This window comes from Rhinolophus ferrumequinum, chromosome 25, assembly GCF_004115265.2.
Source record: "Rhinolophus ferrumequinum isolate MPI-CBG mRhiFer1 chromosome 25, mRhiFer1_v1.p, whole genome shotgun sequence".
Taxonomy (NCBI): Eukaryota; Metazoa; Chordata; class Mammalia; order Chiroptera; family Rhinolophidae; genus Rhinolophus; species Rhinolophus ferrumequinum.
In genome coordinates this window covers 13,448,051-13,467,486 of record NC_046308.1, presented here as the reverse complement: position 1 = coordinate 13,467,486, position 19,436 = coordinate 13,448,051, and the positions used below count along the sequence as shown (strand labels likewise).

The window sequence follows — 19,436 nt, the reverse complement described above, 5'->3', positions numbered from 1 at the left end:
GTTAGGCATTGCTCACACTGTTGGCAAGACTTTGGAAAACAGGAACGCCAATAATCCGTTAGTGGTGAGAGTGCAAAATGATTTCACCTCTACGGAGGGCAGTTTGGCAACATGTGTTACATTTCAAGTGCATTTCCTCCTCAATCCAGCAATCTCAATTTTAGGAACTTTATTCTACACAGATGTGTCATTTCACCTGTGTGCAATGCAAGTAAATTTACAAGCTTCTTTATAATAGAATTGTTTGTGACAGAATTTTTGGAAACAACCATGGTGTCCATCTAAAACGGATTTGTTTAAAAAAAAAAAAAACTTGTGTATCCACACAATGGAATACTATGCATATGTCTAAAGAAAATTAAAGAAGAGAAGGTTCTCTACATACTGATAAAGGAAAATCTCTAGGCTATGTTATAAAAGGGGGGTTTAGGGAGTACAGATCTGTGTATTTAATACTCTACCTTTTTATAAGAAATGGTGAGAAATTATTTTTAAAAACTTTATTTGTAACTTTTCAAAATACAAAAGCAGAGAGACGAGTATAATGAACTCCCATGGACCTGTCATTCCAGTTTCAATTATTAGAAACAATTTTTACCTTTTTTTAAACATCTATCCTTTCTGTCCTTCCCCCCAGAGTATTTAAAGCAAACCTTAAACCCTATCATTTTACCCATAAATACTTCAGTTATATATCTAATAACTAAAGATTAAAAAACAATACTATAGATAGACCACAACACCTTATCATGACATTTCATTATGTATCCTGTTTTTAAGAATGATTAAAAAAAACTTCTATATTCATCAGTCTTTCCTGCTTCACTGGGATTATTGCCAGTCAGCATACAAAAAAAATTGAATATCTCCCATATTGAAAAAAATGTCAGACCTCCCTTATCCTTACATTCCCTTCCAACTGCTGTTCTCTTCCCTGTACGTCTCAAAAAACTGCCTGTCTCCATTTCCTTAACTTCGCAGCCAGTGCCAATCTGACTGCATCCCCATCGCTCCGCGAATACTGCTTTTGCGAAGGTCGCCAATGACTTACAGTTAAATCAGCCCAGTGGACGCTGTGGTTTTCATCTTCCTTGACCTCAGCAGCCTTCAACACAGGCGACTGCTCTCCTTCCTAATACAAACACCAATTGTTAATCGAGTACTTACATCGTTCAGCTCTGTATATGGATTATTTCATTTTTATTCTTGAACAGCTCTTTGAAGTAGGTGTTGTGATTATTCCTAGTTTACAAATGAAGAACTGAAGCTTAAAGAGGTTAAGTAACTAGTTCCAGCTACTAGTAAGGGGGTAGATCAAGGGATTCAATTCAGACACCATCCAGTCCTGCTGCTGCTTTGAAACTCTCATCACTCACCGTGCTATCCTGGGTTTTCTTCCTTTCTCTGTTTCATTTTGGTTTTCTTTGCAGCTCTTCCTTCTGCCTTATCTTTACGTTTTGGAGGTTTCTCAGGCTCTTCTCACTGCTGCTGCGTTAGGCAGTCTTACCCACACCTGTGGCTTCAATGCCCACATACAAGGTGTGCGCTCCCAATGCATACCTTACAGCTTAGGGCTGCTGCCCATCTCTAGACCCAGGTATCCGTCCAGCTGTCTCTTCAGCACATACTCCAAAACCCAACTTTAAATCTGCTCCTCCTCTCTCGCCTTTTTTCCTAAATGGTACAGCCATCCACCAGGTCCTATTTATTGTGTCTCCCATTCCTCTGCCTCCCTAAGGAAGGCACCCCCACCCCCACCCCAATTCTTGATAGGATCACCCATTATATATTCTCATAGTATCCTGTACTTGCTTTCTCCCCTTTTTAACATTTTCCACAATTATATTCACTTGCTTATGTTAACTTCTTGCTTTTTAATTCCTTTAGAATGAAATATATATTTTTTATTTCTTTAGAAGAGATTCAGGGTGGGACCAAGACAATCTTATTTGTTAACTACATCCACAGTGGCTAGCAGAGTGTCTGGCACGGAGCCATCATTAAATATTTGCTGAAATGAAAAAAGGAAGAGAAGTTTACTTGGGAAAATCCCTAACAAACAAGACTGGGTAGTGTGGCGGGTGAAGTCTTGGAGACAGACTTGCAAACAGATTTCTGATGGTCAAGCCATGGAAGGGAGTGAAGGAATTGGCAGGAAGAGCGAGAGAGGTAGGGGCCTTGGGAATTTGCAGGAAGTTGCTGTCCTTACATGTGGGGAGTAAGAGAAGAGGGGTGGTGTCAAGAATGCAACGGATTTCTAGCTTTGACCCTGAGGGGATCATTCTGTGAGAGGACCAGGTGTGAAGGAAGAACAATGCCTTGAGTTTTGAACCTGTTGACTGAAGAACTTCCTGTAGGCCACCCAGATGGAGAGAACCAATAGGTAGTTCTAAAAATGGAAATGGAATTCAGGAGAGACATACAGGCTTTACCTCAGCACTGAGCAAAACCAGTAATTCAAGTGTAAACTGATAAAAGTTTGATAACTGAGACTTTATATCACTGGTACAGAGTTGGAAGATATTTTGTGACTTTTAAAATCGGTGGTAGATGTTATAAGTATATGTTGTTTATCATACACAGATGGGATTTTTACATTGATATTCAACAGCCTTTGAATGTTAACTAATAATAGCTGTGAACCTATACATTTATTTTCTGTATTAAACTAGCAAATCTCATTTTAATTATTTTGTTAATGCTAATTTTCCCCCTCTTCTTTCTTTAGGGCCTATTCCCTGGTGGATTCCAGTCAAGTGTCTACATTTCTGATTTCCATTCTACTTATAGTCTATGGTAGTTTCAGGTAAGATGCTCTCAAAGTGGGATTTAAAAAAAAAATTTTTTTTTCCAGTTACAGTTGACCTTTAATACTATTTTATATTAGTTTCACATGTATAGCATTGTGGTTAAACATTTATATAATATGTGCAGTGATCCCCTGATTAGTCTAGTACCCACCTAGGTAATACATAGTTATTACCATATTATTAACTATATTCCCTATGCTTTACTTTACATCCCCATGACTGTTTTGTTACTACCAATTTGTATGTCTTACTCTCTTCACCTTTTTCACTCAGCCTTCCCCCCCTGCTCCTCTGGCAGCCATCAGTTTGTTCTCTGTATCTATTAATCTGTTTCTGTTTTGTTTGTTCGTTTATTTTGTTCTTCGTATTCCACATACAAGTGGAATCATATGCTATTTGTCTTACTCTGACTTGTTTTACTTAGCATAATATCCCCTAGGTCCATCCATTAAAGTGGGATTAATTTCATTGGAGTTGGAAGAAACACTGCTCTGAAAGTGTCAGCACCAAAACTTATTGCTCTGTGAAGAGAAACATGACTTGGACGGAATTGAGTTAAAATGGGATAATTCTGATATTTTTATGCTCTGATTTGGCTGCTGTTAAAACACTTCTTGATTTTGCTTATGATTTTGGCATTTTAATGCAAATATGCAAACACAAATTGCTTAAAATTATGGTTCTGAAAATAATGACTCACATATGCACACTCATTGGGCAAGTTAAGGAGAGAATCCTTGACAGTGATTTCTACAGTCTCACTTGGAACAAAACGTTCGTACTACAGAGACATTGACATAGATTGAGCCATATGAAATTGTCCATAGTCAACTTTTTTGACCAATAGAAATAATTTCCTATGGTTCAACCTACGATCATTAGAATTGTGGACATTCGCATTTACTAAGTATTTTCTCTGCTGACCTTGGGAAGGCTGAGACTAGATCCTCTTGAATTTCCATCCTAGCAGGCAGCCATAAGAATAGGAAGGAGGGGCCGGCCCGGTGGCTCAGGAGGTTAGAGCTCCATGCTCCTAACTCCGAAGGGTGCCGGTTCGATTCCCACATGGGCCAGTGGGCTCTCAACCACAAGGTTGCCAGTTCAATTCCTCAAGTCCCGCAAGGGATGGTGGGCTCCTCCCCCTGCAACTAAGATTGAACACGGCACCTTGAGCTGAGCTGCCTCCCGGATGGCTCAGTTGGTTGGAGTGCATCCTCTCAACCACAAGGTTGCCGGTTCAACTCCCGCAAGGGATGGTGGGCTGTGCCCTCTGCAACTAGCAACGGCAACTGGACCTGGAGCTGAGCTGCGCCCGACACAACTAAGACTGAAAGGACAACAACTTGAAGCTGAACGGCACCCTCCACAACTAAGATTGAAAGGAAACAACTTGACTTGGAAAACAGGCCTGGAAGTACACACTGTTCCCCAATAAAGTCCTGTTCCCATCCCCAATAAAAATCTTTAAAAAAAAAAGAATAGGAAGGAAAATCTGGAAGCTAGATGCTCACTTCTTTCTTTTCACCATCCTTTCTTGAGAGGAACTTTAGTGGCTGTATAACTCACAAAGTTCTGTGGCTGATACACTTAAAAATGAAAGCCACATGAGAAATTTTAAATTGAGAACTTGGAGTGATGATACGTACGGATTTTCTACTATCCAGTATTTTCTGGATTTTAATGGGTACTTGGCAATATCACAGACTGTTAGGCTTTATCTCAACACTGAGTAGAAAAACAAGGAAAATACCGTTGGTGATTCCAGTTATCAACTGATAAAAGGTTTCAGTCATTGAGACTTTTATTGAGAGCCCTGGGTCCATAATAACTCTTAGGAAGCATTAATCAAGCCAGAGCAACTTAGAACCTTATCAACATAATCTCGATACTTTGTCTCTCTATCCTTTGGACAAGTTTCTAATTTTTTTCTCTTTGCACACATAGTGTATCAGCATTTCAAAAGACACGGTAATTAAAAAAAAATCTTTGGATTCACAATCCTAATACTATACAGTAAGACCTCATTTAACATCATCAGTAGGTTCTACAACTTTAAGTATAATGAAATAAGGTTTACCATAGGCTAATTGATAAGAGTTAAGTTTTTACAGCATCTTATCAATGTTTAAATGACATCATTTGAGGACCTACTGTACTTTCATTAATACATATGACCTAGTGTTGGCATATACTTAAATACTGTGTATGTTTTCATAATTTAAATCATTTATATTCTGATTATTTTCACCTAACAAAAATATTTTTCACAATCATCTTCATACTAATTTTTAGTAATTTGATATTTCTTTGTGTTACTATCTTATTCCACTTTTATTGGACATGTGAGTTGTTAAAGTGACCATCTTTTTATCTGTTCTTTTGCTTTGGTTTAATTATATCCTTAAGTTAAATATCCAAAACGTGAAATACTTCGCCAGAGAGTATGAACTGGCTCTTTCTTACTACATGTTGCCATATTGTTTACAGATGGGTTATACCAATTTAGGATCAGGTAGGTTTTAAACAAAATTTTATGTTATATTGATGGAAAAGATTTCTGTGGTGAACTTCTTTATTTTACAAATGAGGAAACAAGTCCAATAAGATGAAGTAAATTCACAAAGATTCTACAACTCAACTCATTGGTAACAAAGTCTGCGTTGGAACCAAACTGTCAAGACTTCTGATCCAGCACTTTATGTCTTTTATACTTTAGTAAATAACATTTTCTGCAAAAAGTAAATCATGATGCCTTTAATTATACATTTAAAGTGTCCCCATTAAATAACTTTGGAAGTGTTTCCTCCTCTTCTGTTTTCTGGAAAAGATTATGTAAAATCATGGTATTCTTTAACTATATGATAGAACTCACCAGTGAAAGCCATCTAAAGTTGGACTTTTCTTATGGGAAGATTTTTTTGTTGTTGTTTTTCCTGCTTTATTCACTACTTACCTTTTTTTTTTAAGAGTACTGGTAAGGGCTTTTTTTGGTGGTAAAATATGCATAACAAAATTTACCATTTTAATCATTTTTAAGTATACAGTTCAGTAGCAGGTAAGAACTTTCTTACACACGTTATTGTCTTTTTATTATAACCATTCTGGTAGTAGGATGTGAAATGATATCTCATGGCTTTGATTGTAACTGAGATTAGGATGTTGAAAAGATACTGAGGATCTTTTCATGTGCTTATTGGCCATGTGAATTTTCTTTGGTGAAATTGTCCATTCAAATATTTGCCCGTTTTTAAATTGGGTCGTTTGTCTATACAGAGTTGTAACATTTCTTTAAACATTCTAGATAAAGTTTCTCTCAATCATGTGAATTGTAAATCTTCTGTTTGGTTTTGGTTTTTTCCTGCTTGCTTGATCACTTTTACTCCCCTCCCCCCCTTTTATTGATAAGGGTTGATAAGGGTTTTATTGATAAGTATTGATAAGGGTTGTTTGTTGTTTTTTTCCAAAGAAAAAACATTTATGGAGATATACATACCATCAAGGTCTCCCATGTAAAGTGTACAATTCATTGGTTTTAGTATACTTTACTAGGTTGTGTAACCATTACCACAACCCAATTTTAGAGCATTTTCATCATCCCTAAAGAAACCTTGTATCCATTAGCAGTCAGTCCCCTTCCCTCTCTCCCATGTCCTAGGTAACCACGAATCTTTACCTTTCTGTCTTTCTAGATTTGCCTATTCTGGACGCTTCATATAAGTGGCAGTCATAACATGTGGCCTTTTGTGATGGGCGTCATTCACTTAGCATAATTTTTTTAAAGTTCATCTATGTTGTAGCATGCATCAGTATTTCATTCCTGTTTATTGCCAAATACTACTCTCTTGTTCGTGCACGCATCAAGTGATAGACATTTAGGTTGCTTCCATTTTTTGTCTGCTATGAACAATTCCATGTACCAGTTTTTGTGTGGACATAGGTTTTTTTCATATCCTTTCCATCCATACCTAGGAATGTAATTGCTGGCTTATATGGTGTATATATATAATATATGGTAATGTGCTATGTTTAACATTTCAAGGAATTGCCAGGTTTTCAAAGCAGCTGTACCATTTTACATTCCTCCCAGCAGTGTATGAGAGTTGGAGTTTCTCTTGTAACTATCTGTCTTTTTTCTTTCTCCCCCTTCTTCCGCCTCCCTTTGCCCCACTCTGGTTCAAGCCGTTGTCTCTCAGTCTAGTTGTGTAGGACACAGCTCCCTGGCCCATGCTGGTGTGATGAGCCTTGCGCTCCCCCCCAGCTGAGGCAGTGGGTCTCTCTGGTTGTCAGCCGGCCGCTCACGGCAGCTCTCAACAGCTGCCGGCCTCTCACAGTAGCCCACGGCCATTCATGCTGGCTGCTGGCTACTCACGCTGGCTGCCGGCAGCACACGGTAGCATACAGTAGCCCAGGAGCCCCCTGACAGCCCACGGCAGCTCACACCGCCCTCCGGCTGCTCACGGCAGCCCAGCTCCAGGGAGAGCCATTGTTCACAATCTGAGCTGTAGAGGGCGCAGCTCACTGGCCCATGTGGGAATCAAACCAGTGACCTTGACGTTAGAAGCACGGCGCTCCACCTGAGCCACCGGGCTGGCCCTGTCTGTCTTTTTATTATAGCTATTCTGTTCTGATGGATATGAGTGATATCTTGTGGTTTTGATTTGCATTTACGTAATGACTAATGGTGTTGAACATCTTTTCACGTGTTTATTTACCATCTGGGTGTCTTTGGTGAAGTATTTGTTCAGATCTTTTGCCCACTTTAAAATTAGGTTGTCTTTTTTATTGTTGACTTTTGAGAGTTCTTTATATATTTGTGGATTCAAGTCCTTTATTAGGTAAATGTTTGCAAAGAGTTTCTCCCAGCCTGTGGGTTTGTCTTTTCACTTTCTGTATGTTTATAACATATTGTCCCAATGGATTGACTGAGATAAAATGTCCCTCTTTGGTGACAGTTTTTTGTTTTTAAAAGGCTTACTTTGTTTGATGTTAGTGTAGCCATTCCAGTTCTTTTACGGTTGCATGTGGGTTGATTTTTAAATAATTCTATTTCTTATAAGTCTACTTGGATATTCTATTTCTTCTTGAATCAGTTTCAGTAATTTGTGTCTTTAGGATTTGTTCGTTTCTTCTAAATCGTCTCATGTAGGCATCAGTTTGTTCATACTGTTCCCTTATAACCCATTTAATTTATTTTGGTCAGTAGTGATGATCCCTCTTTCATTTTTTTATTTTAGTCATCTGTGTCTCACCACCTTCTCACCCCTCATGCCCCCCGTCAATCTAGCTAAAGGTATATCAATTTTGTTGATCTTTTCAAAGAACTAACTTTGGGTTCCGGTTCCATTGATTTTTCTCTTCTTTTTTTCTGTTTTCATTGATTTTCACTATAATCTTTATTATTTCCTTCCTTCTGCTTGCTTTGGATTTAGTTTATGCTTCTTTTTCTAGTTCCTTAAGGTAGAAACTCAAGTTAATTGATTTGAAACATTTCTTGTCTTTTAACATAGTCATTTAAAGCAGCAGATTTTCCTCTAAGCACTGGTTTAACTGCATCCCATAACTTTTGTTATATTTTCATTTTATTCAATTCAAGATATTTTCTAACTTCTCTAGTGGGTGTTTTCTTTGACCCATGGGGTTTTTGTTTTGTTTTTGATTTTTATAAGAGTTTATTTGAGCCAAACTGACAACATACTCGTATGCCAGGGAGCAAGATCTCAAATGCTCTCCAATCCATGGGTTCTTTATAAATGTGTTGCTTACTTTCCTAATATTTAGGGATATTTCAAAATTATCTCTGTTACTGAAAGGAATTTCTTTTTTTTTTTTAATTCAACATACAAACTTAACAAAGGTAACAGGTAAAGTCAAATAGGCACTTATATTAAGAGAAAAACTGACTACAAGTAACCTACTTGCGGCTATATTTAACTGAGTTCTGTTGCTGTGAAGAATACAGCTTATGCACAGGTACGGATGAATGACTGGTACATTTTCAAGTATTCACTGAATACTACCTTATATACACATACATATTAGATTTGAAAAAGATTTAGTTGACAATCTCCAGATCATTTTTGTTGATCTTTTGGAAGAAGTCTAAAGAGAAGAATATGTGGTTCCGGCTCTCGAATCATGTGATGAACCCAGCCTAGATTCTATTGGACAGAGTCTCCTCCACTTCTCTTCAGACATCACATGAGTTTTAGGTACTTGTTTAGAAAGTTCTCTGAGTAACATGACGTGCCGGTACTCGTCGAAATACATGTCTGAGGAGTAGATCTGCTTTTGGGCCACCCTGCCAGCAGATGGGCGGCATTGAGAGGGAGTGACAGGGCAGGAAGAGCAGAGGCTTCTTCAGAACCAGTAACAGATAAGGGAGCTTGAGAGAGCAGATAAAAGTACGTGAAACCAAATGGCAGATGAAGTCCAGCTATTATAGTAGAGTGGCACATCTCTTGAATCCAGCAAGAGATTTTTGAGTCAGAGGGATTGGAAAACTATGAAGTAAAGAGCATTATTAGTAGGACCTGAGCCTAGTAGTTTGGTGAAGTCCCTTCCAGGAAGAATTCTGACATCTCCAGGGTAGCATCCTCTGAATGGACATCATGGTGACTATCATAGTTAATACTAATGTGTTGTGGACTTGAAATTTACTAAGATAGTAGGTCTTAAGTGTTCTGACCACAAACAAAAAGGCAACTATGGGAGGTAATGATGTTAATTAGTTTGATTGTGGTAATCATTTCACAATGTATACATACCATGTTTCCCCGAAAATAAGACTGGGTCTTATATTAATTTTTGCTCCAAAAGACACAATAGGGCTTATGTTCAGGTTATATCATCCTGAGAAATCATGCTAGGGCTTATTTTCCGGTTAGGTCTTATTTTGGGGGAAATACGGTATATAAAAACATGTTGTATACCTTAAATATGAGGTTGTACAATTAAGTTCATGAACTCATCCTAGAAAAGGTGCTACATACCTCATTGATGAATATCACTACGGTCACCTTCGAAGTACTCCCCTTGGGAAGCTATGCACCAACTCCAGCACTTAGTCCACACCTTGAAGCAATTTTGGAACTCTTTTTCTGGAATGGCCATCAGAGCTGTCGTCATATTACCCTTGATGTCCTGAATGTCATCTAAAAGTCTTCCTTTCAATATTTCCTTTATATTCGGATAAAGAAAGAAGTCACTGGGGACCAGATCAGGTGAGTAGGGAGGGTGTTCCAATACAGTTATTTGTTTACTGGCTAAAAACTCCCTCACAGACAGCGCCTTGTGAGCTAGCGCATTGTCACGATGCAAGAGCCATAAATTGTTGGCGAAAAGTTCAGGTCGTTTTTGTCTAACTTTTTCATGCAGCCTTTTCAGCACTTCCAAATAGTAAACTTGGTTGACTGTCCAGTTGGTACAAATTCATAATGAATAATCCCTCTGATATCAAAAAAGGTTAGCAACATCATTGCGACAAGTTCGTGAACTTAATTGTCAGACCTCGGATGTTCCTTGACTTAAAATGAGGTTACGTCCTGACAAACGCATCATTAAATTGAAAATATCGTAAGTCAAAAATGCATTTAATACACCTAACCTACTGAACATCATAGCTTACCTAGCCTATCTCAAATGTGCTCATAACACTTACATTAGCCTACAGTTGTGCAACATCATTTAACACAGCCTATTTTATAATATAGTGTGGAATATCTCATGTAATTTATTGAATCTGTACTGAAAATGAAAACTGAATGGTTGTATGGATACTTGCCATTAACATACACAGCTGAAACTACACTGGGCCTTAAGAATGTTTGGAGCATTGAACTAAAATTAATTGTTGGATGATAGAGATGCAATAGCGACAGGGTCATCAATTTCTCTTCTGATGAGACTTGAGAATAGCTGGTTTCTACTGAATGTATCACTTTTGCACCATTATAAAGTCGAAAAATTGTAAGTCAAACTATAAAGTCAGGAACTATCTGTGTACAACTTTCATTTGTCAAAAATTAGCTTAAAACAAAAATTAAAGGTAGTTTTCAGGTCATGGTACAGGAAGAAAGATTCTCAAAGTCAAAGAGATGGAGCAGAGAGTCCAGAGATACTGAGGTAGGTAGAGTTAGTAAGTCAGATACAAAAGAGAAGAGAGCTTACAAAGAGAGAAAACCCCAAAGATGTGCAGAGGGGCCCTTTGAGCATTCATCAGAGTGTTGATCAGTGCATGCGTGTGAGGAAATTAACTAAGGCTGAGGAAAGAATAATGGGAAAGGTTTAGAGGGAAAAGTACCTGTTCCCACCAGCTAGATTGGAAAAACTATAATTCATGTGGCATTGGGTAGGGTGTTCAAAAAGGCCCAGCCTCAGTGGTAGAGAATAATTACCCTACACTGAACACTGCTTCAGATCTGTCTAATAAATCATAAAACCAAGTCCTGAACAAATTATTTCCAAGTAACAGCATCCCAGAACAAAAGCTCAAGAAGATTTATAGGACTATAAAATATCAAACAACTAATGGGAATGTAAAAATATTGAGACAAGGTAAAACTCACAATGTCTGGCATATAAGTGAAGATTACCAGGTAGCAAAGAGAAAGAAAATATAACCAGTGATGACAATAATCAAAGTCAACCAAGAGCTGACACATGTTAGAATTACAGCAGAGGAGCACATCAGAACAGATAGTATAATTGCATTGCATATGTCCAAAAAGTTAAGTTGATATTTTAAACTACCCAAATCAAACTTCTGGAGATGAAAACAATAATGCCTGAGGTCAGAAATACACTGGATGGGATTAATAGCGATTAGACATTGCAGAAAAAGATTCATGAACTGGAAGGCCCAACAGAAATAGAGAAAGGAGAAAAAAAATGTAATGAAAAGAGTATCATTGAGTTGTCATTGCATATCAAACAGCAACCTCCAGTGGCCTAATATATGAATAATTGGAGTCTCTGAAAGAGAGGAGAACAAAAGGAACAGAAAAATACTTGAGAAAAGAATAGCCAAAATTTTTCCACTGGTGAAAAATACCATGACCCCCAGATCTAAGCTCTATAATCTCCAGGAATAAGAAGCATGAAGAAAACTACACCAAGGCACACCATAATCACATTGATTAAAACCAGTGATAAAATTGAAAATCCAAAAAGCAGCCAGGGAAAGAAGGGGCAGGAGCCAGACATGTTCAGTACAGAGGAACAAAGATAAGGATGGACGTCCGATTTCTCATTGAAAACAGTACAAGTGAGAAGAGAGTGGAACATCCGTTTGAAAGTACAGAAAGAAAAAGCTGTCAGCAGAATTCTATAGCAAAAATATCTTTCAAAAATGAAGACAAGATAAAGATGTTTTCAGACACACAAAATCTGGAAGAATTCACCACCAAATGACTTGCACTACAAGAAACATTAAAGGATGTGTTAGGTCGGTGCAAATGTAATTGCGGTTTTTGCAATTATGTTTTAATCTTTTAAACCACAATTATTTTTGCACCAACCTAATACTTCAAGCAAATTAAAAATGGTATCAGTTGGAAATCTGGAGCTACAGGAAGGAATAAAAATCACCAGCAATGGTAATTGTGTTGATAAATATAAAAGGATTTTTTTCTTATTATTTAAAATTGTCTTATTATTTAAAAGATAATTGTATAATCAAAAATAATATATTGTGGCGTTTATAACATGTAAAAAAATGCACGGCAATAATAGTACAAAGGTTGAGAGGGGAAAAATAAATGTAAACTATTGTGAGGTTTATATACTATATATGGAGTAGCATAATATAACTTCAAGACAGACTGTGTTGGTTAAAAATGTATACTATAAACTTTATAGCAACCACTAAAATAAAAGAAAGAGTTATAGATTATAAGCCAACAAAGGAGATAAAACAGAATCATAAACACTGTATTAATCCCCAAAAAAAAGCATGTAAAGGGGAACCAAAAAAGGGGGCGCAATAGAAAATAAATAGCAACATGATAGTCTCAAACCTATTCATAGCAATAATCAAGTCAAATGAAAATGGCCTAAATACCCCAACTAAAAGGTAGCAATTGTCAGATTGAATTTAAAAAGCAAGATCCAGTTATACACTGCTTACAAGTACACTGTAGATATAAAGCCATAAAAAATATTTAAAGTGGAAGACTGGGAAAAGATATGCCTTGCTTATACTCATCAAAAAAATCTGTATTAGATAAAACGACTTTCAGAGCAAGGAATATTACCACAAAGAATGTTTATTTCATAATGATAAAGGGGTCAATAAAATCAACAAGATATAATATTCCTAAATGTTTATGCATTTTTTTAAACGATCTTCAAAATACGTGAAGCGAAAACTGATAGAACTTCAAGGAAAAGCAAACCCCAAATGTAGCTGAAGATTTTAATACCCCTCTCTCAGTAATTGATAGAACAAGTGGTCAGAAAATCAACAAGGATGTAATAGCTTTAACAACATTCTCAACCAATTTGACCTGATTGACATTTAGAAAATACTCCATCCAGCAATAGGATACACATTCTTTTCAAGTGAACATGGAACACTTACCAAGATAGGACATGTTTTGGGACATAATACTAAGTTTCAGTCAAAGGATTCAAGGCATACAAAGTATGATCTTTAATCTTTATTAGCTCGGACTGCCATCACAAAATACACAGATTGGGTGACTTAAACAACGGAAATTTATTTTCTCGCAGTTTCAGAGACTTGAAGTCCAAGGTCAGAGTACCAGCATGGTCAGGTTCTGGTGAGGACTCTCTTCCTGGCTCAAAGATGGTCGCCTTCTCTCTGTGTCCTCACATGGTCTTTGCTGGGTGCATGCATGTGGAGAGAGAGCAAGCTCTCTGGTATCTCTCCTTAGAAAGGACTAATTCCATCATGAGGTCCCTACCTTCATAACCTCATCTAACCCTAATTACCCCCAAAGGTCCCATCACCAACTATTACTTTGGCGAGTTAGGGCTTCAACAAATGTGTACAAATAGTCCATAACAGATACAAACAGTCCATAACAGATCACAATTGAATCCAGTTAGAAATCAGTATCAGAAATATCTCTGGAAAATCCCCAGATATTTGGAAACAAAAATAACACTTCTATGGATCAAAAACTCAAGAAGGAAATTGGAAAATATTTCAAATTAATAGAAAATGATACGACACACCAAGTTTATGGGATGTTGCAAAAGCTGTACTTAGGGGAGGAATTACAGCTTCAGATGCCTAGATTAGAATAGAATTAAAAGGTGTCTGATCTGTCTAAGCTTTTACCTTAATAAACTAGGGGGGGAAAACCAGCAAATTAAACCCAAAGCAAGCAAACAAAAGATAGGATAAAGAGCTAAAATAAATGAAGTATATATTGTTGTTGTTAGAGAAAAATCAGTGAAACCAAAAGCTGATTTTTTTAAGACCACTAAAATTGGTAAACCTCTAGCCAGACGAATCAAGGAAAAAAAGAAACGAATAACAGAAATAAGAGAGGTGATATTACTACAGAGTCTACAGATATTAAAAAGATAATAAGGGACTACGGTCAACAAGTTTATGCCAATACATTTGATAACTTGGATGAAATGGTCAAATTCAAAAGACACAATCTCAAAGCTCACGCACAGAAATAGATAACCTGAATATGGGCCAGAAAATTGAAAATTGCGAGACTGTTTTTCAAAGTGTCTATACCAATTTACATTCCCACCAGCAGTGTATGAAAGTTTTAATTTGACATCCTTGCTATCATATCACTTGGTTATGATTATAGCCATCCTAGGGAATGTGAAGTGGTATTGTTGTGGTTTTGATTTGGATTTCTCTGATGTTAAGAATCTTTTCATATGCTTATTGACTATTTGCATATCTTTGTTCCGATCCTTTGCCCATTTTTTAATTGGGTTGTCTTTTTATTACTGAATTGTAAGATATCATTATGTATTCTAAATACAGGGCCCTTATCAGATATATGAGTAACATTTTCTCCCATAAGAATCCACTGCCATATCCAAGGTCACAAAGATTTACCCCTATGTTTTCATCTAAGAGTTTTAATAGTTTTAGCTCTCAAATTATTTAAACTTTAATTAAAATTTAGTAACATGTCAAATTCAGTTCCTCCGTCACATTCCCACATTTCAAGTGCTCGTGTGACTAATGTCGACCACATTGGCCAGTGCAGATTTGGAAGATTTCCACCATCACAGGAAATTTCTTTTACAAACACATACACACACATACCCTTCTTTAAAGGAACATAGAAAATGAGCTAAAGACTTGAACAGGTAGTTCACAAAGAAAGAAATGGGCAAGCTCACATACACAAAATTGTTCCAAGTCAAAGAATTCTAAATTGGAACGGAGAGCATTTTTAGTCCCCCAAACTGACAATGACTACTTCCTTCAGGTCTTAACTCTGAAGTCACACCAGGGAGGCCTTCCCTGCCCGCACTGTTTAAATTTCAAACCTAACCTCTCCATTTCCTGCTTTTTCCCCCTTAGCTCTTAACCATTAATATCCCATATATTTAACTTACTTTTTTGTTTATTATCGCTCTCCCCTTTTTCACTGTAAAATCTGCAAGAGCCTGTTTTCCTCGTGATTTATTGTCCCTCCAGTACTTAGAACAGTCCAGAAACTCAAGTATTTGTTGTTGAATGAAAGCTGACAAGGTACAGAGAAACTAGAGTTCTCATACACTGCGATCAGAGTAAATTGGTCCATTTTGGAAGCGGTTGTGTAAAAGTCTCAAAATTGTGCTTGCCCTTTGACTCAACATTTTCTCCTTCTAGATATTTATCACATAAGGAAGTAATTAAGGATGTGCCAGAAGATTCGGCCACAGTGGAAACCGTTTATTTGCAGTCAGGAAAACTCTTGAACTCTGACATATTGGAAGGAATGTAGATTGTTTTTTAAAATGTGGCACAATCTATTTTGTAGAGTTGTTCAAAAGAGACCTTCCTTTCTTTCCTGATACCTTAGCATTTAAAAATACTGTTTTGTTACTGATTTTTCTAACTTCTTCCTTAAGCAAAACTGAAACTTAACTGTACATTTTTTTTCCCCACAGGTCCCTTAATATGGACTTTGAAAATCAAGATAAGGAGAAAGACAATAACAGTTCTTCTGGGTCTTTTAATGGCAACAGCACCAATAATAGTAAGGAACTTTATGTCAATGAACTTGCATACCTGTAGTTGTTTTCATTTGATTCTTTCGATAGCCCCAGTTAATTCACTGGGTTCAAGATTTGTTTGGCATATTAAAATCTAATCTGTATGGTACAATTTGTTAAATTGTTAAGTTTTGAATCTGAACTACTGATTTCTTGTGTCCTGCTCTTAACTCATGCCTTCTGAAAGATGAGCAGGCAGATTAGTAGCTGCCTGTTTATGTCATTTAAATACTTCGGTGAGGCTGATAATCTTGTAGGTGTTGATTATAAATTCACTGACTCTTCAAGATAGCTACTTGAAGTACTTGTAAAACTAAGCAATGGTGAGTATCTTTTGATATTTAAGATTTTTATAAAAATACTTGTTTTAAAAAAAATAGAAGTGTGCTTTATGGCAAATGTTCAGCAACATTATTCAGAATAGCCAAAAAGTAGAAACAACTCAAAGATCCACAAGTTAGTGAATGGATAAACAGAATATGCTCTGTGCATGCAGTGGAATGCCGTTCAGCATTAAAATGAAGGAAGCACGTGCTACCATGTGGATGAGCCTCAAAACATCGTGTTAAGTAAAAGCCAGACAGGAAAGACTACATATCGTATGAGTCCATTTATGTGACATTTCCCAAAAGGCAAATACACAGAGACAGAAAGTAAACTAGTGGTTGCCTGGGCCTAGGGATGGGAAGAAGAATTAACTGTAAACTGGCATGAGGGAATCTTCTCAAGGTGATGACAATGTTCTAAGCCTAGATTATGGTGATGGTTTCACACTTGATATTATAAATTTACCTCCCCCCAAAATTATTGAATTATTGAATTATACACTTAAAATGGGTAAATTTTATCAATTGTACTTATCAATAGAGTCATAGAAAATTGATGATGCTTATTATAGAGAATTGAATTAGAAATAAAGAGAGTTGGTTTGATAATATTAAGAGATTGATATTGGGTACCTACCATGCACTCAACATTCTGTTATATATATTGAAAGATGCAAAAGTACAGGAGCTGGTTCCCAAGTTGTCACATGGGCAGCGTGGCCAAAATACTTTCCATGGTATTAATGAAGTGCTAAGACAGAGATAGCAAATCCCGCTTCCCATTCTATATCTAGAGCAAGTACGTTTTCTCAGGGACCCGTACCATCGTCTCAGAATCCTTCAGAACAAGCTTCTGCCAGTAGATGAGAGTAAGCACTAGAGGTGAAGTCATTTTGACATCCACGTGCAAAGAGTAAAGAGAAAGGCAAGTCAGCGTGAGCAACAGTGGGTCAGGTTAGTGAGGGGACTCTTTCCTAGAGAAGGCGAGTTTGACTTGAAACGTAAAACAGTGAACTTGGAGTGGCGGAGAAGTCACCATTCCAGGTGGAAAGAGCATGTAATTAGTGACAGGCACAGAGCAGAGAGTGAGCCTGATACAGGAGAGGTTCAGGTCCCCCCCTCATAGGGAGGAACCGCTAGGGATCTAATATAAAGTTACAAAGAATATTCACAGAGCACCTTGGAAGCTTAATTGGAGATCACTGTCCTCCGCGGTGTAAAGCAGGCACGATACATACAGTGAGTACAATCATTTAAATATAATGAGTCTTTTCTTAGAAAACTGCTCCTTGTATGAGGTAAAATCCCATACCAGTAACTTACCAGGAACCAGGTAAAACCCAGCGTCAGTATCTGACTTTCAGGTTAAATTATTACATAGTAATTCACCATCCAACAACATTTTAAGCCAAATCACTTTATACTCTTGAAACGCCTTTAAAAATTCTGTTATATAGCATATATGCAAACGATGGACTTAAACCTTATAAATCTGTGTACATTGCATCACAGACACCTAAGAAATCAATACTGTGTATCTAAGTACAATGTTTATCCTCAAATAAATGGTTAAGTCAGTCCTTACAGTGGAAGGAAGTTACCTGGTAACATCAGTTTTTTAATTTCTCATTATTGATCAGTGTCTAAAGAATAGTAGATGGTTGTTTAAATGGTCACTTTCTTAAATCCACCTCGTGTGTTATGTTAAATTATCCTCAACAATTTCTTCAGTGTGTAGTCTGGGCCATGGACATCACAGTGATAAGCACAGATTAGGATACAATGCAGTCCCCTCCACTTAAATCAGGGACAACATAATGAGAGAAATGGCCGTTGTCGAGAAGGCCAGTACTTGATTATGGAGTGTGATACCATTTCAGTTTAAAAGGATGGCATGGAAAATAGAATGCATTTATCAAAAATCAAAGAAACAATAGCCTGAAAGACGAACAGAGAAATATAAGAGGTTGTGTAAGTTCTAAAGAGATTGAAGTCCTGAATGATCAACAGTGGAGACGAATTGGGGGAAAAGTTCTAAGAAAAGGAGGGTATGAATTTAATGTTAAGAGTTTGGCAAGAGTGTTTTGAACTGATTGTAGGAGAAAGTGAGCAGTGGAGAGAAGTTTCTTAAAGGTTGCAGTTGCCCACTCCCAGAATAAATAAAAATCAAGGAATTTGTGGAAAAGACATGAAAAGGAGTGAACTACAGCTATGCATAAGAGCATGGATGTTTCCCATAATATTGAGTGAAAGAAGCCAGACATAAGATACATACTGCACAATTCAATGTAAGTTCAAAGGCCAGGCAAAATAAATACGAATTAGTATTTTAAGGTGCATTCTTGGGTAGAAACCATATAGAGTGAAGCACAGAAGAAAGTATCATAAAAGCAGGGACAGCAGTTCCCTTTGGGGAAAGAGAGACAGCAGTTCCCTTTGGGAAAAGAGTAGTTAGTGACCAGGAGGGCACGCGACAAACTTCTGAGTTTGGCACGGTTCTGTTTTTTGACCTGGGTGGTATTCACTACATGATGATTCACTGGCCTCTACATTTTTGTTTCATGTACTTTTCTGTGTGTTAGGCTTTATAATAAAAAAGGTTAGAAAGAAAGTGGGGGCAAGGTCCTGTCTGGTTTTCCCTAAGCTTGTTCTATTTCCTGTCTTATCATTACATCTGCCCCAGGAAGCCTATATAGAGATCCCCCCAACCCCGGCACCTCAGTCCTTCATTTAATTATTATTAACTGTTGTGTTTTTTTTTAAAGCCCCACCCCTACCCCATTATCTGACATCTTGAAGTCCTTTACTGGGTTTCCCATGTAATTTATTTGAACTGCAGAGATCGATGGAGATGTACAATTGGAATTCTCTTCATTAATAGAAATACGCACTTAGACTCGAAACTCTGTGAGATCTGGAAATGACATTTTGTTTTTGTTTTGTTTTTTTAAATCCCGCATGTTGCCTACTGTATAATAGGTGTTTAGTGAATATTTGGTTAAAAGTTACAAAATGAGTAACTTTCTTAACAATTATCAATGATACATTAATGTATTGCTCAATATCTGGTTTTGTTGTTGTCGTTTTTATTGGGGAA

The 19,436-nt window shown here is 37.1% G+C and overlaps 2 protein-coding genes across 2 annotated transcripts in view; one reads left to right on the top strand and one right to left on the bottom strand.

Annotated features, from left to right (window-relative positions):
* The window catches only part of SPPL3 (signal peptide peptidase like 3), a 109,522-nt gene that overhangs the window by 65,880 nt on the left and 24,206 nt on the right, over positions 1-19,436 (top strand). Inside the window, exons 2-3 of the mRNA XM_033098144.1 lie at positions 2,729-2,806; positions 15,909-15,997. Of these exons, the coding sequence (XP_032954035.1) occupies positions 2,729-2,806; positions 15,909-15,997 (167 nt within the window). The remainder of the gene's footprint in view (positions 1-2,728; positions 2,807-15,908; positions 15,998-19,436) is intronic.
* LOC117017787 (cyclin-dependent kinases regulatory subunit 2-like) lies at positions 8,882-11,147 on the bottom strand. The gene is given in 3 exon segments (XM_033098393.1): positions 8,882-8,978; positions 8,980-9,108; positions 11,110-11,147. Coding segments are annotated over 3 exon segments (264 nt in total).